The sequence below is a fragment of the Paramisgurnus dabryanus genome, chromosome 18, assembly GCF_030506205.2.
Source record: "Paramisgurnus dabryanus chromosome 18, PD_genome_1.1, whole genome shotgun sequence".
NCBI classification, from domain to species: domain Eukaryota; kingdom Metazoa; phylum Chordata; class Actinopteri; order Cypriniformes; family Cobitidae; genus Paramisgurnus; species Paramisgurnus dabryanus.
In genome coordinates this window covers 4921026-4948300 of record NC_133354.1, presented here as the reverse complement: position 1 = coordinate 4948300, position 27275 = coordinate 4921026, and the positions used below count along the sequence as shown (strand labels likewise).

General features: G+C 37.2%; 1 protein-coding gene across 1 annotated transcript in view; it reads left to right on the top strand.

The window, feature by feature from the left end:
* The window catches only part of dym (dymeclin), a 76836-nt gene that overhangs the window by 31678 nt on the left and 17883 nt on the right, over positions 1-27275 (top strand). The window contains exons 9-13 of the mRNA XM_065243793.1: positions 5959-6144; positions 6478-6656; positions 6748-6873; positions 8270-8383; positions 8968-9062. Of these exons, the coding sequence (XP_065099865.1) occupies positions 5959-6144; positions 6478-6656; positions 6748-6873; positions 8270-8383; positions 8968-9062 (700 nt within the window). The remainder of the gene's footprint in view (positions 1-5958; positions 6145-6477; positions 6657-6747; positions 6874-8269; positions 8384-8967; positions 9063-27275) is intronic.

Sequence of the window (27275 nt, the reverse complement as noted above, 5' to 3'; positions counted from 1 at the left end):
TTAGAATAAAATCCTGTTGGTTTTATAAAAGGCTTACAGTTTATTATTAAAAGCAACATTTGTTCTGCTTGAAGTACAGAAGTATTCATAAAGTAAGAAGAACTGTTCGAAACATCCTAACCACCACACAGCAACGCCTCATCATCCACCCTCAAAAATCCCTCATTGTGAACGTTTACATTCTCAAACTAAACTCACAACCACAACAATTTACAACAAAATACAAGAAACCTTCACTTGGTTTTTCATACATTGTATGTGTCTGTGTTTAAGACAGATTACAGGGTTCTGATTGGCTCCGAATGAATAGATTGTAGACGGCGTCTGCGTTCCCTCTCATTGGTCAACTGATGTCGCCGTGGCGTCTACACTGACCTTGTTTCCAGTATGACTTCAGTTTCGACATGACCTCATTTCCTACAGAACATAACACTACAGCCAATAAAATCACTCCGATGACCTTTTAATGTTATGACTCTCTTAACGGTATCTCTGTATGGCGGTAGTTTCTGGAAACAGACTCCAGCAGAGATAGGCAGCGGAGGGCAGGATGTTCGTCCAGGGGGCTGTTTTTGTTTCCCTGCAACTTTTTCTGCGAATGTTGTTGTTTTTCTTTGCGGTGGTGGATGTTTGGTTGACTCTGACTCTCGTTGGGGCCGTGATGTCCAGCCACAAGTGATTAGAAGTGGAGACAGGCATCTCATTTCCAGCTCAATTCCAATCTCACTTTCCTTCTCCAACCCACCCAATATGATGCCTGAGTGATTAGTGGTTTAAAATCAATTACACTTCACTGCCATTGTCTATTGATTGTGTGCGCGCAGAGAATTAACACAATAGACCTCTTAACATTTCCTACTTGACGTTGACTATGTGTGCTGCGATAAAATCAGTGCCTGGCCTGTAAGAGGTTTTTTGTGGATACAAAGATCGCATTTTCTCCCTCGTGTTGAGTGAAGTAATATTGAAGTGCCATGTGAAGTGAACTACATAAGATTCACAGGGAACACGCACTAACGTCCAGATTTACTAAATGGGGCAAATTTGCGTGAGAGCGCGATTCCAAATGGGAGTGGTAATATCTGCAGGTTATTTACTAAAAAGGCGCAACAGCTGATTTCCACAATGACCAACGCAATCTACTAAGAGCAGCGCAACGCTAGTTCAGGGTCAGGGAAGTTTTGAAACTTTTGGTATTGTGTGAATTCTCCTACACTGTAAAAAATAATACGCTGGATTTACTTTAAAATATACTGCATCATTTTTTTATCTATTTTAAAAAGTAAATTTTACATGAAATTTTAAGCAATTTATGCAATTGATCATAGACCCTGCCTTTAAAATTTCAAGTAAAATTTACTAAAGTGGATGCAAAAATTATGCAGTATATTTTAAAGTAAATCCAGCGTATTATTATTATTATTATTATTATTATTATTATTATTATTATTATTATTATTATTATTATTATTATTATTATTATTTACAGTGTTAGTGACTCATTTTATTTACTTAAGCAAATTAAAAATACCATGGCTTGGCAAACAATATAACAATCCTCTGCATTGTATCACGCGCTCTTTGATCTCTTTGATGCCTCTTTTTTTTAGCAACAATTGCAGCCATGATAAGCACAAAATGATTTAAGCACGTTCTTTTATTCGGCGTTAAATAATGGCGCAAATACCAGTCATAACACATGCGCAAACAGTAGTAAATTGCGTTGCGTGAATTATTTAAATAATCTCCTCGCAAAAATGTTGTGTTTGCAAGAAAAACTCCTAGAAATGCGTATGCAATAAGGTCAGTTGCAAAAATAACTAAACCACACCTTTTCTGCGTTAATTATCCACTGCGCGTCTTTAGTAGATCCTGACAATCGTTATTTAACTATTTTTTTCCCTTTATGCTCAATTACAGTTATGTCCTTAATAGAAAAATACTTTTAATGGTTGAATATTACACTTATTACACTAAATGTGCCGACTCAAAATTGATATAAGAACGTGAATTTAATTAGACATTTATCACTCCTGATGAAACATTGGGAACTCTCTGAAACAAAACACTTCATAATGCAGGATGATATTTGAGATAAATAGTCAGGTTATCTTATACATTTGTGACCCGTGCTGGCAAAATGAGTCTGAATGAGCAAATTTCCTAAAGTTAGTTTTTTATATTTGGACATTCTCTATTGAAAAAAATTAAATGATGTATGATTTGTTGAAATCTGACAAAAAATTGACACGTGTCTGAGCTACGCATGTTTGAAGTTGATTGAGTCGGCAAAGTCAATTTTGAGAAAAATCGAGTTAAAGATTTTTTAATGTTCAAAAACAAAATCACTGCATCCATACCTTAAAATCACTGGTAAAACTAAATGATTTAGACACACAAAGTCAAAAACAATACCTATAGAAAAATATTTCTTTCTTTAAGTGTTTGATTGACATTGCGACAGACAGCTTTAATATCGTTATGCAAGGATCTTAATGGGCTTATGTTACACATCAGATTTTTTCCCAACAGTTAACCAAACATTCACTTAAGACATAACAGATTATGGGCCCTATTTTAACGATCTGAAACGCAAGTGCGAAGCGCAAATCGCAAGTGACTTTGTGGGCGGATCTTGGGCGCTGTTGCTATTTTCCTGGCGGGAGAAATAACTCTTGCGCCAGGCGCAAATCAATGAGGGGTTGGTCTGAAGTAGGTTCATGATTTATAGGTGTGGTTTGGGCGTAACGTCAAATAAACCAATCAGAACGCTATCCAACATTCCCTTTAAACGCAAGGGCGCAAGTTCCATGTCAGGTTGCTATTATTATGACGGATTTACCAGGCGCATGCCAGGAGCGGTTTACAGCCGAGGAGACCGACATTCTTGTAAGAGCAGTCAAAGACAGAGAAGTTGTGCACGCTATACATTATGGTCAAGCATGCGCCCTTAAAATAGCATAATGAACAACGCACAATGCGCCACTGACTTTAAACTTTTTTTTTCTGGTCAGTGGCGCAATTGTTTTTTGAAACTGCAAAATAGCATCAGGGATGGTTTGCCCCGGAACACGCCTCTTTTTTTGCGCTGAACCGCCCAGGGAGCGAAGTTCATTCCCTAGTTTGCCGACGTGCGTCTGTGGGGGGAAAACCCGCTGTGCGCCGGTGCAAAATACGAATGATACATGCGTCACTGACAAAGTCAATTGCGCTGGGTGCAAGATAGGGCCCTATATCTGCCTGAATTCTTGTCAAAACAGATATTTTTAAAACTGTATTCTGTGTATACAGTCTTGTTCAAAATAATAGCAGTACAATGTGACTAACCAGAATAATCAAGGTTTTTAGTATATTTTTTATTGCTACGTGGCAAACAAGTTACCAGTAGGTTCAGTAGATTCTCAGAAAACAAATGAGACCCAGCATTCATGATATGCACGCTCTTAAGGCTGTGCAATTGGGCAATTAGTTGAATTAGTTGAAAGGGGTGAGTTCAAAAAATAGCAGTGTGGCATTCAATCACTGAGGTCATCAATTTTGTGAAGAAACAGGTGTGAATCAGGTGGCCCCTATTTAAGGATGAAGCCAACACTTGTGGAACATGCATTTGAAAGCTGAGGAAAATGGGTCGTTCAAGACATTGTTCAGAAGAACAGCGTACTTTGATTAAAAAGTTGATTGGAGAGGGGAAAACCTATAAAGAGGTGCAAAAAATGATAGGCTGTTCAGCTAAAATGATCTCCAATGCCTTAAAATGGAGAGCAAAACCAGAGAGACGTGAAAGAAAACGGAAGACAACCATCAAAATGGATAGAAGAATAACCAGAATGGCAAAGGCTCAGCCAATGATCACCTCCAGGATGATCAAAGACAGTCTGGAGTTACCTGTAAGTACTGTGACAGTTAGAAGACGTCTGTGTGAAGCTAATCTATTTTCAAGAATCCCCCGCAAAGTCCCTCTGTTAAAAAAAAGGCATGTGCAGAAGAGGTTACAATTTGCCAAAGAACACATCAACTGGCCTAAAGAGAAATGGAGGAACATTTTGTGGACTGATGAGAGTAAAATTGTTCTTTTTGGGTCCAAGGACCACAGGCAGTTTATGAGACGACCCCCAAACTCTGAATTCAAGCCACAGTACACAGTGAAGCATGGAGCATGATATGGGCATGTTTCTCCTACTATGGTGTTGGGCCTATTTATCGCATACCAGGGATCATGGATCAGTTTGCATATGTCAAAATACTTGAAGAGGTCATGTTGCCCTATGCTGAAGAGGACATGCCCTTGAAATGGTTGTTTCAACAAGACAATGACCCAAAACACACTAGTAAACGGGCAAAGTCTTGGTTCCAAACCAACAAAATTAATGTTATGGAGTGGCCAGCCCAATCTCCAGACCTTAATCCAATTGAGAACTTGTGGGGTGATATCAAAAATGCTGTTTCTGAAGCAAAACCAAGAAATGTGAATGAATTGTGGAATGTTGTTAAAGAATCATGGAGTGGAATAACAGCTGAGAGGTGCCACAAGTTGGTTGACTCCATGCCACACAGATGTCAAGCAGTTTTAAAAAACTGTGGTCATACAACTAAATATTAGTTTAGTGATTCACAGGATTGCTAAATCCCAGAAAAAAAAATGTTTGTACAAAATAGTTTTGAGTTTGTACAGTCACAGGTAGACACTGCTATTTTTTTGAACACACCTCTTTCAACTAATACCCCAATTGCACAGCCTTAAGAGCGTGCATTTCATGAATGCTGGGTCTCATTTGTTTTCTGAGAATCTACTGAACCTACTGGTAACTTGTTTGCCACGTAGCAATAAAAAATATACTAAAAACCTTGATTATTCTGGTTAGTCACATTGTACTGCGTATTATTTTGAACAAGACTGTATATCAGGGTCACGCGCTCGCGCATCTGTGTGCATGCTTTGGATCTGTCAGTCAGTGCGAGGAAGATCGTTTTCAAGTCTTGTCACTTTTAATAACTCTTTTAACATTAATCAGGTCCTACATTTTATTTATCTTAGTAACTCTGTTAAAATTAATCAAGTCCTGCACTTTATTTTCTAATTCCTGCATGTTTTAAAACCCAAACCAAAATGTCAGACACGCATGTGGACGCATCTTTGCTGGTTAAGCATTTAGGATGGCACACCTCTCAGAAAACGCACAAATAAAGACCATTTTAAACTTTTAATGACTATTTATAGCATAGACGACGCCTTAAGGTACTTATTTTGATAAAAACCTCAATTTCGACCAAAATCGATATTTATAATTTCTTTTGCCTGTAGCTTAAAATAAGATGATGCGCATCCTGACTCATTTTCCCAGCGCGGGTCACCTTTATTAAGCTGTGTGTATATGTAGATGATATCATCATTTTCTAATCTTCAAATCTGCACAATTTTATCAAATAAATGTCAAAACAAGCATCTTTATAGGGATAATCTGTATGTCAAAGAAAGACAGAAGGTCTTGCTTATTTTTCCGCACATGTCAGGTTATATCATTCATACGACAGATGTGTTGTGTATGTTAAGCCGTAAAATCTGTGTGTTTGTATAACTTCTGCTTGACTCAGCTTATTGCCGTAAGACACGTTTATTTTCACCTAAATGAGCAAATGACAGGCTGTGATGTCATACGTAAGCGCAAGAAAAGAAGCTTTGAGGCAGAAGATTGTCCTTTCTTGAGTCTTTCACATCTGCGCTTTCATGCACATCCTTTACATTCTCTGAAATTATCTTCTGCCTCAGTCGTTTTGTTTGAAGCCTAAAGCACCATGTGCAAGATCATTGTGAAAGTCATGTTTTAAAGCCCACTGTTTCTTTATGAATATTGTTTTCTTCTTGTCTGTTTGTAGTTATTGTATTTGTTAAGGTTTCTCACACTCAAAAAGTATATTTAGTTTTGCATTAAACGTTTCCTATGTATCTTTGTTTTTCAGGTGGATTATGGAGCGTGTTTACATTGGGCGGGGTTGGCAGCAGGACAGGGACGGAGCAAGATCGAAATCTTCTTCCACTGTCCAATCAGAGTCTGTTATTACTGTTGGTTCTGGCCAATTTGACTGATGGACCAGACTGTCCGAACCCATACCGCCAGTCCATTACATGCTTCAAAAACACACAAGGTAAAGCGTGTCTTCATACCTGGGCTCTACTCTTAAATGCACTTGTTATTTTCTCATTACTTGAAAATTGGATTAAACCAGTAAAATTTACTGAAATGAGGGATAATGTTCATCCGGCCAATGTTGTCACAAAAACACCCTGATATGCAAAATAAATCATTTAAGCCCTTGGATTTGGCTGCATGTTATTATTGGTGCTTATTTATTTACATCAATATCATAAACTATAAGAACCTATGTTTAAGAACAGGCTTTGTAAATGATTAGTATGTTTTTCCAGTCTATGAAATAACAAATGTAAAAATACTAATGTTGTGGTGTCTTGTTTGTTAGATTCGTCGTCTTTCCCGTCCCCGCAGCCTCACTCGTTTCAGATCAACTTTAACAGTTTGTATACGGCTCTGTGTGAACAGCAGAAATCAGATCAGGCGACGTTACTGCTATACACGCTACTGCACCAAAACAGCAACATGAGGACCTACATACTGTCCCGAACAGACATGGAGAACCTGGTGAGTGCACGCACACACACACACACACACACACACATACACACACGAACACAAACACACTTACATACACCATCTGTATCTCTCTGTGCAGGTGTTGCCGATTCTAGACATCTTGTATCATGTAGAGGAGAGAAACTCTCATCATGTCTACATGGCCCTCATCATCCTCCTCATCCTCACAGAGGATGATGCCTTCAATCGCTCCATACATGAAGTGGTGAGGTCACACACTGCTCTTTAGTGATTTGCTGTCCCTGATCTCACCTCTTAACTTTTATTGGTTCATTGGTCTGTCATTGGAAATGTGTGGTAAAGGTGGTAAAGCAGTCCGTTAGACTTGCAATTTTTGTGTTTTTTTCCAGGGAACACACATGCTGATATGTATACTACTGTAAGTTGCTTTGGATAAAAGTGTCTACCAAATGCATAAATGTGTATTTGATTAACCAAAAACTTATGGTTGAGAACAGATGGGGCCGGGTGCATAAAATGACAAATGGTTAGCCCATGAAAATTAATCTGTAATAAGGTTATGGTCCAGTAATTTAATATAATCTTTATCTGATGAATAAATGAGTCGTATTTTCTCATTGTTAGATCAAAACTGAAATGTTTAGTTAGCAGATTTTGACCTAAAATTAGTTTTAATTTGTTACACTATGATTTAACTCTTTCCCCGCCATTGACGAGTTATCTCGTCAATTTAGAGAAAATGCTTTCCTGCCATTGACGAGTTTTTGCGGCAATCCATATTATCGGCTATTATCCACTAGGTGGCGCTCTTACACAACTTATAAAACACTGACGCATTCACTGATCCAAAAACAGTAAAAACTCTGTGTATGTTTTGATCATCATTCTGAATCTGATCAAAAATTTTAGATAATTCCATTTTTGTACAAAACCCCAAATCTGGTGTTTTTGAAGAAACCTATGCATGTTTGAGAGGTGATAAAAGAGAACTAATGAAGAAAGGATGAAACAGTTTTTTTGTTTTGTTTTTGTTTTGTTTTTTTAAGCAGAGGGTCTGTTCTTTTAAAAAAGAAAATTTTTTGAAAGGCATTAAACTTTTGTGAAAATCATAAAAAATGCTGGTGCAGACTGGCAACTTTTTTTTAACTCTTTCCACGCCATATACTCAGATTTCATTGCTTACAAAACAACAGTTTTGAGAGTTAGTCTGAAGATCAGATTTAAAGGCAAATCAGACTTGCGTACTATGTGAACGAAGCCTTTATCTCTTACTGTGTAATAGTTTGTAAACCACAACCTTCAAACTAAGTAGTCGCAACTCCTGCATACAAACAAATACACAAAAAGCATATCGGTCACAAACATCACCAATACCATCAGTTATTTACATACAGTAATACAATCTGTCCAGCATCATTTACACAAACATACAACAAGAACACAAAGCAATGAAATCTGAGTATACAGACCGTGTTTATGTGGTGTGTCTGCTTAGGTTGCTTCTTTTGTTTACTTTGCAGCAACATTTTTATTTCATTTAACCAAAATAATATGTTGTTTAATGTTATTTAAGTATGTGACAGTAGCCCTATGTCAAGCATTTTAAGCATTAACTATGTATCTCTCTTACTATGTCTCAGATTCTGAAGAACATCTCGTGGTACACCGAGCGGGTCCTAACAGAGATTTCTCTGGGCAGTCTGTTGATCCTGGTTGTGATTCGAACCATCCAGTTTAACATGACACGAACAAGGGTGAGACTAGAATATGCTAGATACGCAGATACACTAGCTGCATTTCCATTACTCTTCAAATGCACCCAATCTTGCATTATTTTGATGTCACACACATGATTGTCTACGTTAGACCTGTCGCCATTGTTTTTGTAATGACAAGACAACAAAAATATGTTTTAGTCGCCTGACATCAGTTAATGGAAACAGCATCATTTTAAAATATTTTTTTGTTGACATTAAGAAAAAACGCTGAAGTTTTACGCAAATCTTTAATGGAAATGCAGCTATTGAGTGCCAACCACTTTTTACTTAAAAAGAGTCTTTATCCAGTTAATAGTTATATAATTAAAAGATTTCTCCAGCCTCTGGCTCTTAGCTCATGCTCAATTTGTTATGTAATAAATTGGAATAAAAACATTTTGATGTAACATCTTTACAACAACAAGACCCAGTTTCACAAGATTGCTAAAGTTTTATATTTGATTGGCAAACTGATGATTTCCAGGAAGTCCAATGAATGCAAATCATTTCATTCTGTTACCCCCCCCCCAAAAAAAAACAGAAACAGAATTAATAATCTATTAATGTATTATCAATTTCAGGATAAATACCTCCACACAAACTGCCTGGCCGCCCTGGCCAACATGTCGGCCCAGTTTCGCAACCTCCACCAGTACGCCGCACAGCGAATTATAAGGTAAGAGTGAGTGATGACGAGTTAGGGTGGTTGTTTAGTCGTCCAATGACAAGGATTGAGTGGGTACAAACTTGCAAAAAAGGAGTTTTATCATGCTGACTTCATCTTGTGTCTAGTACACTATTCAGGGCTTGCAAAATTACTAGCCCAACGTCCCAGGGCTATTTTATGATCCAAACTGTGAGTTTTGTGAGCCATTGAACCACTATTAAATGATGAGTAGATCCAGTGTGAAGATGAGCAGGAATAGTTAGCTTATAAATATTCTACATTTAAATATAATGTTTGTTTATTTAGGCTACTTGCCTTTATTTCGGGCTACTAAAATTGAAGAGTGCCTACTGTAAGGGCTACTAGGGATTTAGAAATTTTGCGAGCCTTGTTATCAAACATTTGTCTTTCCTTAAGACCAACTATTCAGACAGCCCACCTACCAGGGTTTTGCACATCCCTCGTAGGATTGTGTGTGCGTCCGAGTTGTTATTAGGTGAGTCAGTTTGTGTCCGTGTGGAGTATGAGTGTAGTCGGGCCGTGGGCCAGTATCACAGATGGGCTTATTTGCATCGGTCCAGAAACTGGATCTGTTTGAGATCAGAAAGGTGGGCAACTGTTATGGAACACAACAACACGTTGTGACCGCTTCGAACAGTTTGATTTAGCCAAAGTTGAACACAAACAGATTGGGTTTCATTGCACGATACTCCTGATACGCACACTGAGTAGAAGCGAATTAAATGTTTGTTGATCTTGTTAGAAAAACACGCCGTTCACCTCGGATGCACTGAAAGGATGTTTTTAAAAGCTGATGAAAATGAGCCATCTTGATTGTGTTCCTGCATGATATTACAGAAAAACATTGAGTTTGCTGCCACGTTGTAAAAAAATATTGATGCCTTTTGGCATAGTCCTCAATTTTGATGTATTTATGTATTTTAAATTTAAGTTTTAATTGCCCAGTGATTGTAAATGCATTCATTTTGGGTGCACAGATTTCTCATAACTTCATCTGTGAGAGAATAAATGAAGCGCCAATGAAATTTTGCATATGTGAGCCATGGCACTAATAGGTGCATAATGTGAATGTTATGGACAATAATTTAAAGTATTTTAAGGATTTTGGTCTGTTAACTATAAGGATTACCGTTATTTTAAAACTTCAAGAGGATTCAAAATGAGTTATTACTTTTATCATGAATATGTGAATGTATTTATATCAAGCGATATTCTCCCGGTCACAATAAACAGAAAAATGCAGCAATGAAACATAATTGTATGGCTAAAATGTCAGTATTTTTTTATTTGTTCCTGCTCCTTCTTTTCACTTTTATTTTTTTTCTCATTTAAGGTTATTTTTTCCTGCAGCTGTACTGGCAGGCGATGCTCATGTGCTCTTGGCATAGTTGTAGATAATGCTTGCCAGCACTACCAACACATACCGCTTGCATAAATGCCCATATCAACAGTGTTAATGAGTAGGAAACACAGGGCCAAATGCTAATTGTACATTATAGTGGCACCACACATCCTCCTGTTTCATGAGCTGTGGTACGCTGGCGGTTAGCTCATAAGATAGCATTGCTGTGCGTGCCAAGCGACAGTTTTTAGTTAAGCAAAGGTCAGTGGATTTTATTTAAGGGTGGAGTTGGGCTTATGTAAATAATCGGCTATTATTTCTGACAATCTTGCCGTTTCGAAGCCAGTTTTAAAAGGTACAGTATGTGTGTTCCCTGGGAAACAAATCCATGACGTTTGTGCTGCTACAGGATTGTGTTAGGAGTGCAAAAGCTTTTGGGTTTGATTTTCAGAGATAGACATACTGATGAAATGTACAGCTTTAACGCACTGCAAGTCACTTTGGATAAAAACGTCTGCCAAATGCATTAAAGCGACGGGTAACCCCAAAATAAATATTTTGTCATTATTTAATATTGTTCAAAACCTATAGTACTGGGTGGTTTACAGGTTCATACCGAATACCAGTTTTTATACCGGTTTTTGTCACTTAAAATACGTGTGGAACGCGGCCCAGCATAACACTGTTTGATAGGAGTCCCTTTTCACTGTTGCACTTTGATAAGTGCTAGACGGGCTCCAGACTGCGGCCTATTTTTCAGACTACAAATTTAAAATGTCGTTTTTCATGTTATTTCAAATCGAATGACAAGTAGGGCGACGTGGGCAGCTGCATAGGGCATTTTGCGGGGAGGGTATAGGGCATGCACGACCAAAAACGGAGTAAAAACTGGAGTAAAAAATATGGACGTAATGTCCCTGACGTCATCCATAGGTGTGTGAAGAGCTTTTTTGAAGCCAATAGGCTTTTACAGGAGTGATAGGTGCTGAAGATAATTAGGAATAAACACAGTCCATTCATGTAGAAAAGGTCCATGCGAGTTCATATCTCCCAGGTTCATATCCCGGACGAGCCCCCATTTATTTTACACATGCCCGTCTGGGCTAAACGGACAAAATTAGCTATATAGACCAAAAATACTTTTTGTACCAGACTGTAAACACATTATTTTCTGCTGTAAAGTTGGGCATTTTAACATGGGGATCCCTTTTGGGGCCAGTCGATGAATTGTAGTTTAAGTCACCTCGGTGTTGGCTTCACGATAGATATCGGAAGGTTTCCCTTGGTTAACATTCAGTCATGCATAAAAACAAATACTGTCAAATACCGTAAAACGGGCATAATTTTGAAAAATACCTTGATATACATTTTTGGTCTTACCACTCAGCACTAAAAACCTAAACGAGTTTATTTATATTGTTAAACACAAAAAAAAGATATTTTGATCATAGGTGGTACGCGCAAATTTTATGGTACCCATTGATTTTCATTTGTATTTGTTATTCCTACTCATTTATTGCAGGTCTGTTTTTTTGTTTCGTTTTGTCATTCTGCCAAGTACAAATCCACGAATCTATTACTTTAATGGGTAATAGCATTAAAACATCATTGCTTTTTATTGCTATTCAATATTAAAGATATATATCAGGGTTCCCACAGGTCCTTGAAATCCTTAAAAGTTTGTGAATCTGGGGGAAAAAGTAAAGGCCCTGGGAAGTTTTTGAAAATATACATGCATAGATACAGGTAATTGAAAGTGCTTGAATCTATTTTATGCAAGAAGTTTTCTGGTAAAAAAATCCATATTATTCCCTGTGTAGTGTAGGATAATATCATAAAAATTCTAGACTTTTTAAGCACACGTGCTAAACTGTTTCCTTTAAATGTTTATATCTTCTGTATGTGAATGTTGATTCATACCAAAATGCTTTTTTGTATAGTTGTGTTTGACAAATGAAAACGTCTCTGGTTACGTCTGTAACTGTTGTTCTCTGAGAAGGGAACGAGACGCTGCGTCTCCCTTGCCATACTTCCTGCGTCCCTGTAACGCCGTCTTTGGCAATATTTCAGATAGCGATATTCTTCCTGGCTCCCGCATCACCCTGTCTTTGTTGTTGACCCTCACCATTGGTTGAATTTGATATACACATTCAGACGCACTTACCCCTGGAGGCGTCCCCAAAGTGTCACCGCAGGTCACAGCACGAGTTCCCTCGAAAAGGGAACTGTAACAATGTAACTTAAAAGGTAACACAATGTAATCTTGCTCTCACTTGAAATGTGTTCCCACATTAGTCCTTGAATTTGAGGGTATTTGACCTGGAAAGTTCTTGAAAGGTCCTTGAAATTGAAGTTAACTAAGGTGTGGGAACCCTGTATATGCATGTATATTTTTAAAACTAACAAGTTGCTTATATTGCAGTCAATAGTCTTCATTCTATTGAGACTATTGAGGATATAGTTGGCTCAGTGTGATGTCTATTTGTTTCGTGTGGTGGGTGTAGATAGCACCCAGCTGTTTCAGTAATGAGCAAGAACATTGTGTGCTGAACACTAAAGCTTTATTCTCGGTAAATATTCAGTATTAAAAGACTTCAGGAGCTCCAGTAGGATTCTGCTTCCTGTGTGGACAGGAAGTGTTTAAAGTTATAAGACCACACAGAGTGTGTGTTTCGTGTGTGTGTCTCTGTGGTTGTTTTTCTTGTTTATTGTGTAATGGGATGTTTATGCTGGAATGGTCATTACCTATAAAAGTCTAAAGCCACAAGATGACACACAAACTCATTCCCAGACTTCAGAATTAGTTTCTATTCGTGAGTAAATATACTGTATACATAAAGTATAAGTGCTGGACGTTTATGGTTTTAAAATAAATCTTCAAGCATAATTCTTCTTTTAAAAGTAGCTATTTTTAAGCAGGAAACCTCATAGTGTTTTTATAAATGTTATGGATGTGAAATTTGCAGTCATAACTTCTCAGAGAGTGCATTTATTACCAATATATTGAACCATCTTTTTATTTTTTCATTAACCCCTGATGATAGAGTCCAGACTAGGGCTGGGCCGGTTTGGATTTTTTTTTACCGCGGTCGGTAATCAACAAATTCCCGCGGTTTTGCGGTTTATTGGCAAGACAATGAGTTAAATAACATGCATGCTTTATTTATCTTTAATATAAAACACGTGCAAATTACTTAAGGAACATGTAAAGTGAATTTTATTTCCTTCCACATTTCTTCAATTTCAACATTCAACAACTTGAACAATTAGTATTATCAGTTAAAAAAAATGTTAACGCATTGTGCGTGTCTACACGTGCCTACAGACATTTCGCCACTTTTCTATCCTTAATTTGTGAATAGCCTGTAAGGACGCAAATTATTGCTGCCCTGATGGTCTGGTAAAATAAACATTTGTATGAGAAATCACTTGTACTGCATATTTGTCTGTGCTTGAGTATAGCTGGGAAGCTGCACGGAGACGCGTGTGTGTGTGTGCAAGATGATGCGGTCTGTCTGTCTCGCGCGCGCCTGGGCAGTCCGCCTCTGTTGCGCGTGCTTGAACAGACCGCTTCTATCCTCGACCCTTACCATAAACATCTGTCTTTTTCCACAAACAGAGAAAGAAGACGCAAAAGCAAAACTTTTTGAAATGTGTCCTGCTTTAGAAATTGCCACTGTTGTAGGCTAGATCAGAGGTCCCCAACCACCGGGTCGCGGTCGTGGACAAGTTGCCACCGGGTCACAAGAACGTCCCGAAAAAATTTGTATAATAGCCACGTAATAGCTTAATCGGGTATTTTGTATTGTAAGAGCCGACTTCAAATAACATCAATCATTTCCACATTTGAACAGAGCCGCGCTCTCTCTCTTTTTCTCCGCCTCTCTCTCTCTACCAGCGCATCAGCGATCACATTGCTGTCATTAGAGTTTGAGCATACAGTACTTTTAAAACACAATCGATTAAAGAATTGCGGAGGTATGACTTTATGAATCATTTGCAAATGTACGTTGCAATGATGTACATATGCGGAGACGTTCAAATGTGTGACAGCGCAAATGACTGAGAAGTAATTATTTTATTCTTCTTTAAAACAACTTCAGAATTATCCATCGATCGTAGCACCATGATCAAAATAAACTATTAGGCTAATAATATTTTAACGGCTACACTTTTAACGTAAATTTGAAAGGAACCTAAACTTGTCAATCATCATTAATCATGGTAAACGATCTGCGCCCAGCCGCAATTCTTCTGGCATCTCTCCTCCTTCACTGCATTTTTCTTCTGTTCTTTTACTTGGAATTGGGTCTCGAGCCCGACCAAGATTCGAGCTGCCTTCGAGAACAGCAAGTCAAGTTCGTTTATGTTCCATTAATTATTAAGACTAAATGGGCAGGCAAACTAGTAAAAACAATGAAAGTAAAAAACAATCCGCCAAAATATGGTTTTACACGTCTATAGAAAATATACTATAGCCTAAATAAAGCAATTATTAATTTTCCTAATGCATGGTTGTTATCTTTACTTCCGTAAAAGGAGGATTCTCAGCACGTTTGAACAGCAACTCTACTTTAAACGAGTGACAGACAACGTCACCTGTATTTCTACTCAATGACAATTTAATATTAAAATCATATCAGTTAATGTTCAGTTAACAAGTTGCGGTTGTTAACAAGCTGCGTGTATAACATCCGCACATAACACACAGGTGCAGGCCAATGTTTCAAGTTTTTTTTTTTTTTTTTGCGGTTATGACGGTGAGGAGCTCAGACCCGCGGCATGGGTCACGTGACCGCGGTATGGCGGTAATCCGGTTACCGCCCCAGGCCTAGTCCAGACATCAGTAAAATATTAGTCTATACTGATGTTTTATGTTTAAGATGAGGAAAACATGAATACATTATGGATGTGACCAAAAAGGGCACTAGTTTTAGAGAGACAACATACTTTTGTGAATTAAAATGCACAAACCAGAAGCAATAATACCCCAAAAATGGAGAAGAGACGGCTTTTCAAAGAACATTTAATATTTATTTCATTTAAAGTTTTGTATGCACATTTATAAAGAAGAAACAGTGGCTATGTTTACATGCACAATATTTTGTCAATCTGACCTGAATTTAATCTGATTGCAGGTTACGACAGAACAATTAAATGCACCCTAAACATTGCCATCAGATTAAATGTTTGTTTACATGTACATTCTGTTTAATCCGAACCGAATGTCTCTGCAAGAACACAGCCAGGGTTGCCAGATTCGCATATCAAAACCATCCCAATGGACATTCAAAACTAGCCCAAAAACGTCTCAATTACTATTCACAGCCCAAATACCAATAACTAATGGACGAAATCTTGACAAATTTTAACAGTAGCCCAAATCTGAACTCAAGAAAAGCAAAAGACTTGGCAACGTCACCCAATGCACAGCATTTCTCGTCGAGTTTACGCTTTATCTCTGGATAAATGTACAAAGCTGAGTTGGAGAAAGTTGTTCATTTTTTCATTTTCAGGTTTATTTAACAGGGACAATGCACATCAATAATACATTTAAGATGTACAATGTGCCAGAATTAGCCAAAAGGCTATTTAGGGCTCGAGCACCGAGGAGCAGGCCAGAATGGCCTGCACCGAAAGGTGCGAAGCCCTATTGGTTTTGCTCGAATTTATTATTATTTTTTTTTTCGGGGCAATTTGGGGGCCTTAACATACTCAAAAACTCTTGAAAATTGGCAGAGATGTCAGAGTCGTCGGCCATTAGGACCTGGCAAAGGCTGGAACTCGGGCGTGGCAAGGGAGCTCTGTAGCGCCCCCTGAGTTGGTACGCATATAGCTCTCATCAACCCGAACAACTTTCTCCCTCTAATATTTAAGCTCCGCCCAACAGGAAGTCGGCTATTTTGGATTGTTTAAAAAATGCATGCGGTGAACTTTTAAATACTCCTCCTAGGGGATTCATGCAAATGACACCAAACGTGGTGATCATGATCCCGAGACATTGTACTTGCTAAATTGCGAAGGGATTTTTGATATCTCGAACGGTCCTGCCATGGCGAGGCGACAAATTTATGGCGAAATCAGAGAAACAGGAAGTGTCTAATATCTAAGGCAAAAAATATCTTATTGTGATGCCAAGCGGGGTGTTTGTTCGTCTGAAGATTCCAATCGCATTGATGTGCCTATTGTGACTCCCGGGTATAGCGCCACCACCAGGCGCCAGGAAGTGTGTCAGTCACAAAGGTGAATTTTTTTGACAGTTCCATGCGATGTTCTTTTAAATACTCCTTCTAGGATTTTCATGAGATTGACACGAGAAGTGGTCAACATGATGCCGAGACATTGTAGATGATAAATTGCGAAGGGATTTTTGATATCTCGAACGCTGTTCCCATGGCAACGGGTCAAATTGTACTTTCATTTTAAAGGCATATTTAAGCCTGACAGTTGCATGCGATGTTCTTTTAAATACTCCTTCTAGGTAAATAATGTGATTCACACCAAAAGTGGTCAACATGATGCCAAGACATAGTAGATGATAAATTGTGAAGGGATTTTTGATATCTTAAACGCTGTTCCCATGGCAATGCGTCAAACTTTACTTTCATTTTTACACATATTTAAGGCTGACAGTTGCATGCGATTGTTCTTTTAAATACTCCTTCTAGGATATTCATGCAATTGACACCAAACATGGTGATCATGATGCCAAGACATTGTAGATGATAAATTGCGAAGGGATTTTTGATATCTCAAACGCTGTTCCCATGGCAACACGTCAAACTTTCCTTTCGTTTTTAAGGCATATTTAAGCCTTTCAGTTGCATGCAGTTAAGTTTTAAATACTCGTCCTAGGATTTTCATGCGTTTGACACGAGAAGTGGTCAACATGATGCCGAGACATTGTAGATGATAAATTGCGAAGGGTTTTTTGATATCTCAAACGCTGTTCCCATGGCAACGCCGCAAACTTTACTTTTATTTCTGGCATATTTAAGGCTCTTGACGTGCACACAAAGTTGGCACACACATCAAAGTTGTCTGCTGTTAAGTGTGCACAAAAAGGTCAGACATAGGCGTGTCTCTTAACTCTTTCACCGCCAGCGTTTTTAAAAAAAGTTGCCAGCCAGCGGCAGCGTTTTTCATGATTTTCACCAAAGTTTAATGCCTTCCAGAAAATGTTCTTCTTTAAATAAATAAACATACAATATACCAAATGAAAGAACAGACCCTCTGCTTTCAAACAAAAAAAAACGTTTCATCCTACCTTTAGTGGTTCTTTTGCAATCAGCTTTTGAATATGGGTAGGTTTTTGCAAAAACACCATATTTTGAGCAAAAAGCAAAAATAATTCCATATTTGTGACGGACTTTTCATAGAGATCCGATTCAGAGCGATCTTTAGAACAGACACGGACATGCAGCAGCTTGCCATAGGGCAATACTTCCGGTTTTAAAAAGTTGCGGAAGGATAATAGCGGTATTGCGGAAAGACGGAAAATCTTGTCATTGGCGGGGAAGCGTTTTCTCTTAATTGACGAGATATCTCGTCAATGGCGGCGAAAGAGTTAAGTGGCTCACTAGTGCCCCTGTTTGTCTAAAATGTGGGGTTTCTTTTACCTACAGTCCCCAAATGGCACAGTAACAACATTAAATAGCCCACTGATATTTACCCACTTGATGCCCTTGCCCACCGTGCATCGTTTTCTCGAACGCACCGTGTAGCGGTAAAAAAACTTGCGAGGGCCCGCCATTGCTGCTTGCAGCTATATTTTACATCTGTTGTCCCTGGACCTCTTAATTAGTTCTTAAGACTTAATTTTCAGATATAGGCAATGAAAACACAATTTTCAAAGGGCACAACACTATTTTATTGCTTTATGTAGCCTAATGTTATGAAAAAAGTACACTTGAACGCTGCAGAATGTACAGTACAGCGTGTGCACCTTAATAATGTGTATTGCCATTGCCTTTCTATTGCATGTTTCTGTGATGAGAATCATGTGATACGTAAATAAGAGGTAAATATAAGATGTGAACTTGAGCACAAATGTTCTGCGCAATGTATTTTTGCAACCGATTAAGAAAATACTACGATTCACACGTTTACATGCCTACTTCTCTCCTGCTGATCAGATCACAGATTGGACTACAGCACCCCCTTCATTATGTTTGAAATTTGCATCCGATCGACCTCATTTGAGTTATCAATACGATTTCAAACCGATTATTTGGTTGCATGTAAACGTATCTAGTTTTATAGATGTGTCGTTTTCCATTATGGATGTGACAATGCTAAAATTTGCACTAACTTAACTATAAAAAAGCTTTAAAAGCTATTAAATACTTTGAATAGACAGTGTTCAAATTATGTCGCAGATTATGGGGGGTAGCTAAGCCCCCCGGCCAAGCCAAAAGTCATTAAAGTGGCGGCAAGATTTCACCAAGTGAACATTTTTGTTGGTCCTGGATCAATGTTTTATTCAAAGAAATCCGAAATTACCCTTAACTCAAACCCTACTCATACAGCCAAAAATTTTCAAATATAATTTTAAACATATTTCGAAATATCCAGAATATATATATATCCAGAATATATATATATGTATGTGTGTATGTGTGCATGTGTGTATGTGTGTATGTATGTATGTGTGTATGTATGTATGTATATACATATACATATACATAAAAGGTTTAATATAGTTAAAAGTATATAGTTGACTGTAAAAATATACTTTTATAAACATCTATATTTTGGGTCGGAATTTTTTTTGGCATATGGGTTGTACAATTATATATATTTTTGTTACCCTGAAATACATTTTGAAATGTATGTTAATATATGAAGGTTAAACTAAATACATTGTCAAATTAAGAAATATATTATATTGAGCCTTACTTTCAGAAAATGTGTCAATTCTTCCAGAAAACAGTGTGAGGCATACTTGAGAGTTTCCATTTATTTCAGACAGAAATCTTTTAGATTTGTTTATTGCGAAAAATAATGAACCGTATCCATTTGTGACAGCGCAGCACGAGAATTTAAAATTCATATAGTATTTTAATAAAACCAGGGGACCTCTTAATTATATTTTTGTGCTTATTAATAGTAAATCCCTTAAGTACTTAAAGCTTATAGGAGGTCTGGGAACAACCCAGGCCCCCCCATCCAAATTCAAACACTGTACCACCCAATATTTACATCTAAGTCAATACGGTTAAAAATTTTGGGGATACTTTCACTTTTCTTGATAAGGTTGACATTTGCATGGAATTGCCCATATATGTATGCATTTGTTATATGAACACTGTGGTACGGAGCAGCTAGTAACACATGAGTGTTAATCAATAAAGAAGCTTTATTAAGTGATACGTTATTGAGAGTCCTGTTAGTTTGTGTTTCCACTGGGACCCTCAGAAAGCGTAAAATCGCTCATCTAGATTTATCTATCAGTGTGTGAATGGATCTCAGTGGACTGATAGACATCAGCTGTGTTAATTGGAGCTCCGATTCTTCTTTTGAAGCAGATATTGATTGCTTTGGTCTTAAAGCTGTCAATTACAGCACTTTAAATGTGTTTGATGGCTCTGTTACTTTAACAGGGATGTTCATGGCCTCTCCCAGTCTCACTATATCATCATTAAAGTTTAAACTAATACACTCCTGACCACACTTAACAAAACAAGCACCAATAATCCCAAACGCTGCTGCTGTGATCCACATAGAGTCAGATGTCCAGAAGCTTTTGTACTTCTTTAATATAAACTAGGACAGCAACATATCGAAATACCGCAGATGTGCTGATATCCATATAGTTTGCAATATCTTAATGATTATTAGTCAACATTTTACCAAAGAGACGAATAAGTGCTTGTGTATGCTTGCTCTGACGTGTGAAAGATGATTTACGATCAGAAAGAATGTGAAACATATGTTTGTTATGTCATTTTTTGTTTTTAAACATATTATATATAATAAGTGGAAATATGGTTTCCATATTGTTAATAGCACCATCTAGTAAGGTGCATCACTACCATGAACTTATTTAACATTTCAGTTTGGCTTGTTGAAATTCTTATGAACAAGTAAGACGTAGATTTATTGAAATCATTAATTCTCAAGGTTTTCCATCCAAAAAACCTTCATCTTCACTTAACCAGTAAGCAAGGTAAGCAGCCTACAAATACCAAGAAGGCTGTATAAATCATATATTACTTATTCATTTTCTTTTTTTGTTTTGTTATTTTTTTTGGGCTATTTTGCCTTAATTGATAGACAGTAAGTAATTGAAAGACGACAGGAAAGTACAGGGTGGAGAGAGGGGTATGGGATCGGCAAAGGACCTCGAGCCAGGATTCAAACTCAGGTCGCCAAAAAGTGTGTTTGCACCATATGTCAGAGTTGGGCTGTCAAATTAAAATTAAAATTTCTAATATTTGTCGAATTGAACCTCTTAAACCCTGGGACCCTGTCCCGGGTCCAAAATTTCTTATTATGACCTAATATAAAATAGTCCTTTAATTTATAATGGTCTGTCATGGACCCAGGACCAAATATGAGATACTGTTTGACTGTTTGAAAGCTTAGAATCTCTACTTTCTGCAGATATGCATCACTTTGAGATATATTGTAAGAAAGTTATTTACACTTAATTTACACTATCACCCCCCCAAAAAAAATGTTTTGTATGATTTAATATTCACATATTTCATATTTTTCAAGTTTGACAAACATGGGCAAGTCATATATGAAATGAAAGCTCCCACTTTCAGGAATAAGGCTACAGTGTTATTTTTGTTCTATTATCAACACATATCCAACAATCGTTGAATGAATGATAAGGTAAAAATGGTCTTTTGTAAACATATGTGAAACTTGAGTTTGGACTGCCTCAGATAGCACAGATAGCCACAAATGATACACCATCTTTTATTTTAGGTCCTACTCTAAACAATGAGTCCATTCACAGCATTTTCTTTGGTTGTGTGCATAATTAATCCCTTGCTATTTATTATATGTGCAAAACAAAAAATTTATATTTATTTGAAAAATGTATGTTTTACACCCTTTAGTAAAATGAGAATAACTTTTGAATGCGACATGCTAAAGAGTTCATTCTTTTTTTGGGTGTTTACTGTCTGCTGCTGCTAACAACCAGAACTGTCTGCAGTCTGCTAGAGCACCCAGAACCAGAGTTATACACTAAAAAAAGAAAATTTGGTGTTTCATCATATGAAAAACAACATAAATAACAATATTTGTCACAAACAGCAGCTTTTTATGTAACTTCAAAGGGTTTTCTTTAAAATGATATAAAGATATTGCATTTATTCCACTGTATGTGGTTATGGGGACACTTCAAATGTTTTTAGGCGGAAATTGAATACAAAAAGACTATTAATCCTCCTTTCAGTGAGAATAGAATAACTTTTGCATACATTATGAAAGAGAAAATTTTCATTTTTTGTCTGTAAGCTGACATTAGCTAAAATCAAACAAAACTGTCTGCAGGTTTCATTACCACTCATGGCCAGAGTTATACACTTTCAAATACAGACTTAAAAAAAAAACATCAAAAAGCGCCTATTTATTTTTGTGTTTATTAGAGCAGTGGTTCTTAACGTTATTCCTCGAGGCCCACTGCCCTGCACATTTTGTATTTCTCCCTTATTTAACACACCTGATTCAAATCATCAGCTCATTAGAAGAGATCTCAATGAACTGAACTGAGTCTGCCAGATAAAAGAGACATACAAAACATGCAGGGCAGTGGGCCTCCAGGAATAACGTTAAGAACCACTGTATTAGAGGCCTGATAACACATACAACTATGTTTAGCACTTTCAACAGTGTTTTATGTAATTTCAAAGGGTTTCCTGTAAAATGATACCAAACTTTTGTATGTAAACCTCTGCATGTGGGTATGGGAAGCTTTTGAAATTGGGTAGGCCAAATCCAGGCGAAAATCCCCAAAATAGCCTCAGGGTGTTAGAGGTTAAAAAATAAATGCATATTTGAATGTTAAACTATGCATTCGAATTGTACGTGTGTCAGGACGCTCATGCAACATATTGACTTTCACATGTCCTGGGCATGCACAATATCTGCGTGAAACACATAAACATGATGATCATCTGCCGACTTGACTTTTTTCAGCACATCTACTACGTTATTACGAAGAGTCTGATTTATATAAGATCTAATAAAAGTTGTTGTGGATAGTATTTAAGCTTTTTATAAAATTATGAGAAAATCTAAGGGACTAAAAATGATCTCTCAAGCTTAAAGGGACACTTCACCCATTTCCATTAAGCTTTGTATAGTTATAACTAGGGATGCACCGAAATGAAAATTCTTGGCCGAAACCGAAAATGAGGAAACCAAGGCCGAAAAACCGAAACCGAAACACCGAAATAAATTATTATGCCAATTATTAGTACAAATGCATTTATGGCTATCACTGTGTACTGACTTTACTAGGGGTGTGTGACAGATCACAAAAACTCACGGTTCAGATCACATTACAGTTTTTGAGGCACAGATCGGATTATTTTTCAGATCAGCAAAAAGGGGGTGTGGAAAATCTAATAACTAATAAAGAAATTACAAACATTTATAAAAAAGAACAAAGCTGGACATTAATAAGGGCTAACAATAGCATTAGGTACAGAAATCGATTTAAATGAGTCATAACACTGTCTTTATTGTATAAATTAAATATATTATTATTTTAAGAGCTATTTGTCTCTTTGTTAGACTAGTTAAATAAGCAGAGACTGGTTTATGACTGTAATCTATTAAGACATAAACAAATGTTTTTATTAGAAAAAGAATACTTTGGAGATAATTTTGTTTATATGTGCCCTGTCAATAACAGAAAGATTTTACGTTCGCTTGTTTGCGTCTCACTCGTGTGTGCACTATTGAGGGCACTTAAACGCGCACACAGAGAACGAAGGCGAATCCCAAACAGCGCAGCATAAAAACGTTACGTTGTTTTTCATTGCTTTATTCGGCACATGTATGTTAATGGACTATACAGTATATGACACATTTGCGCGACTCTCTCTAAAGTTTACACATAAAGAGTTCTGATCTTTGAAGGGCGTACTCACTGTGATGATCACGTCTGGACCGGACACAACCGCAGGTGCCTTTGTGCGTACTTTAGTGCCTTTTTGCGGTTAAATACATCCACGCCGCATACATGTTTGCGTCATCACAACATTTTGGCCGTATTGTTTTGGTGATAAAAGTCTTTCGGTGGCCGAATATTCGGTGCATCCCTAGTTAGAACCCCAGTCATGTTTTTAAATGGTCGTGCATCATTTTCTCAGTTGCCTCTGAGACAGGAGAAATACAGATTTCAATGTTGCACTTCCTTCTTTCAATGATGTAAAAATCATAATTTTGCATCATTGAAAGAAGGAAGTCCAATATCTTTGTTGATGGGGTGAGACTACAAACACCCATTTTCTCGGTCAAAAAGGCACCAAATTCGAAATGTATGTTACATTTCAACTACAAATATGATCCACTTTCAATAAAGATTAATATCTCCACGGGTGAAATGCTCCTTTAATTTAGCATAAATAATAATTCATTCATTTTCATACTTTATAAATACACGTTAATTTATCTACTAATATATTATTGAAATGCCGTTAATATGAAATGCCTTCTGTATTGCATTTGTTTTGTACATTTAAAGGTGCATAAATACTGAAATTTTATTTCAATAAAACTCCTTTAACAAAAAAATATGCGGTGCTTGATTTGTTTATATTATTGAGCCGTTGTGCTGCACTGTCGAATGTATTTTTCCAGCCATTTTGACAGCCCTATGTTGGAGCAAAGTCCACTACACCACCAGCTCCGACCTTATTAATTTTCTTTCATATATTGTATGCCCTGTCCACAACCATTAAGATTTTGACGTTATTATTTCATCTGCTCGAATGTGGGCCCCCAATCATAAATAGCCTAGTGAAACTGCACATGCGCGTGCCAGATTAGAGCGGCTACCGTAGATTCTCTATGCGTTTCGAAAGGGAGGGGTGAGCAGTGGACTGAGCTGCTGGTTGCAATTCACAGTTTCACCACTAGATGCAGCTACAAATTGACACACTGGACCTTTAATGATCCTAAAAAGGATTTTTTTTTTGTAGAAAATTCTTTTGATGTAAAATGTAAACCAGTTGTGATAAATTGACCCTTAAGGATTATTGTATTTTTAAAGACTAACCCTGTTGCGTGTGTGTGTTGTTGTGTATGGTTGATCTCAGTAAGCCTAGAACAATAGGACCACATGGTTCTGCCTAAACGCCGTCACACACAAACACACCTGAACTGATAGACCTGCTAATCTGTCAACATCATGATCAGAGAAACACACACACACAATTGTATACATGTTCATTGAAGGAGACCCAGCTAAAGATTTACACAAAGGTATTTTTAGCTCCGAGTGGTTTAAGAGTCAACAAAGTGCCGTCCGTGCGTCCCATTAGCGCAGAGAAAACGCCACCTGCTCCTGACAGACACAAAAGATTCAACAAATAAAGTACTTGAGTTGGCAGCAGACAGATTTGGGCAGACAGAGTGTACCAGACAGCGCGTGTGTCAGGGTGTTTATCAGACAGATCAAGACCCAGACTAGACGCACAGATAGTTCTGTTGTGTGTGCCAGCGGGCTTTTAATGTTCTCTCAGTAGGTCACTGTGACATGATGATGTTTCATCAGCATTCAACTACACACATTCATTGCGGCTGTCGGCTGCTGGCACAGAGATTTAAACTCTCACACAAAAATACTAATCTGACTATTTGTTTGAGTGTATGTACTGTTTCTTTAGCTTGTGTAGTGTTGTAAAAAAACAGGTGATAGTAAGATCAGATCAGGCCAATGATATTTATGATTTATTTAGTTCTCAAACCGTCTACCAAAGTAGCGCAGACTGTAAGTTAGGCTCGCATTACTCGCATTCTGGCTACGTCTGCGTTTAAAGTTGACCTGACATACCAAACAGATGGCGGTCAAGTAGCATGTCTGTTTTGCCAGGGGTGTGTTACCTTTCCATACCAGCAGGTGGCAGTAGTTTGTATTATTTATTAATCAAAACGGAAAACCAGAAAAACTAGTAGCTGCATTTCCAACACAGATTTGCGCACTTTTGCAATATTTTCTGAATGTCGATAAAAAAACTTTTGTGAAATGATAGCGTTTTCACTAACTATGCAAATAAAATTTATTTTATTCCAAACATTACATTGACGGAATTTGGTTATTTTTTTGCATTTATTTTAAGGAGAAGTCGGTGTGTTATCCAAACATTATTGGCAAGAAAAAGCCTCTTATACTTGGGGGCAAACATTTATGAGGTGTAGGGATGGGACGGTATGAAGATTTCTTATCATGATTATAGTGACCAAAGTTATCACGGTTATCAATATTATCGTGGTTTTGTTAAAATGAGATAACATTTTTCAAAAAGAACTAGGGGTGTGACGAGATCTTGTGCGATGAGATCTCGCGAGATTAAATGTGTCTCGCAGATTTCTTGTGAAGGTGAAATGCCAGCCGTTTCTCAAATAAAAGACTCCATCCTTCTGAGGTCGCATTTTTAAACTGCATTTACTTAATAAAGACCGTCTTGTTAGAGAATATGAACAATTATAAAGTTTACTAATTATTTAGTCAATCGCAACTTGTTGTAATATGCTGACGACTTGCGAATGTAACGCTCAGATAATTAACTGAAATAAACCTTGATGACGTATGCAGCCTGCATATGCAACCTCCTTAGGATGCAGCTTTCTGTTTGAACCTTTTACAGTGCATGCATTATATTTGTCTTTTACTGCGTTTGCTTTTTTGTTTGGGTTTCTAATCATGTTCGTTTTTGAACTCGTGTGAAGTCTGAGACGTGTTGTGTTTGTCTGTTGATCAGTGTCAGATGTAAAGTCTCAGCAGATTAAACCCTCACTCAGAGTATACATGATTTAATGTCTGCATGTTCATGCTCAAAAATGACAGTAGCTGTATCATTTCTAGTGTAAAGAAATGGACATATATTAAATATTCAAATGGGTTTAAACATTGTTTGGCTAAAAATAAGCGTTTCTCTCCGTCTAAAGTGAAAGTGAAGATAGCGTCCTAGAGACTACTCCACTATCGCCCCCTGCAGGCATTTGTTATAATATTTACATAATGCTTTTTATTTATAGGACACAAATGTAATGTGTTTGTTAATGTAATGTTGTTTAATGTTGCTTGGTTTTAATACTTTATTTGAACCAATTATTATTGCATAATCTTCGTTATTATATAATTTTAAAGGCTACTGCACACTTGGGTCTATTTTTATCACCCAAAAATAACAAATTACTTCATAATCAGTTAGCAAAATAATTGTTAGGGACAGTCCTTGATTAGTTAAAACTTTTTTAAATGACGTGATTTCGGTTTCTTATTCATTTATTGAGGATTTCTTAAAAAGTGTAAAAATATCGTCTCGTCTCGTTCTCGTGAACCCAATCTCGTGTCTCGTCTCGTCTCATGGATTAAGTGTCTCATTACACCCCTAAAAAGAACTGATACACACACTGAAAACATTTGAACAAGTTTTATTTTTGAAAATCACAATTTAATATTTCATGTCCCTGAAATTATTTTTGTGGTAAAAAAAATTAATAAATCGGTCTAATAAGTTTACTGTGAATGAATACAATACATTATGCCTTAAATGCCTTCTTGTGCAAAAAACGATGTTGAATGTGCGCGCCTCCGTCAAACTGATTCTGGCTGGACAGTATTTTCAGAGTTTTCAAAATCATGGTAATCAAACACAGTTGTAATG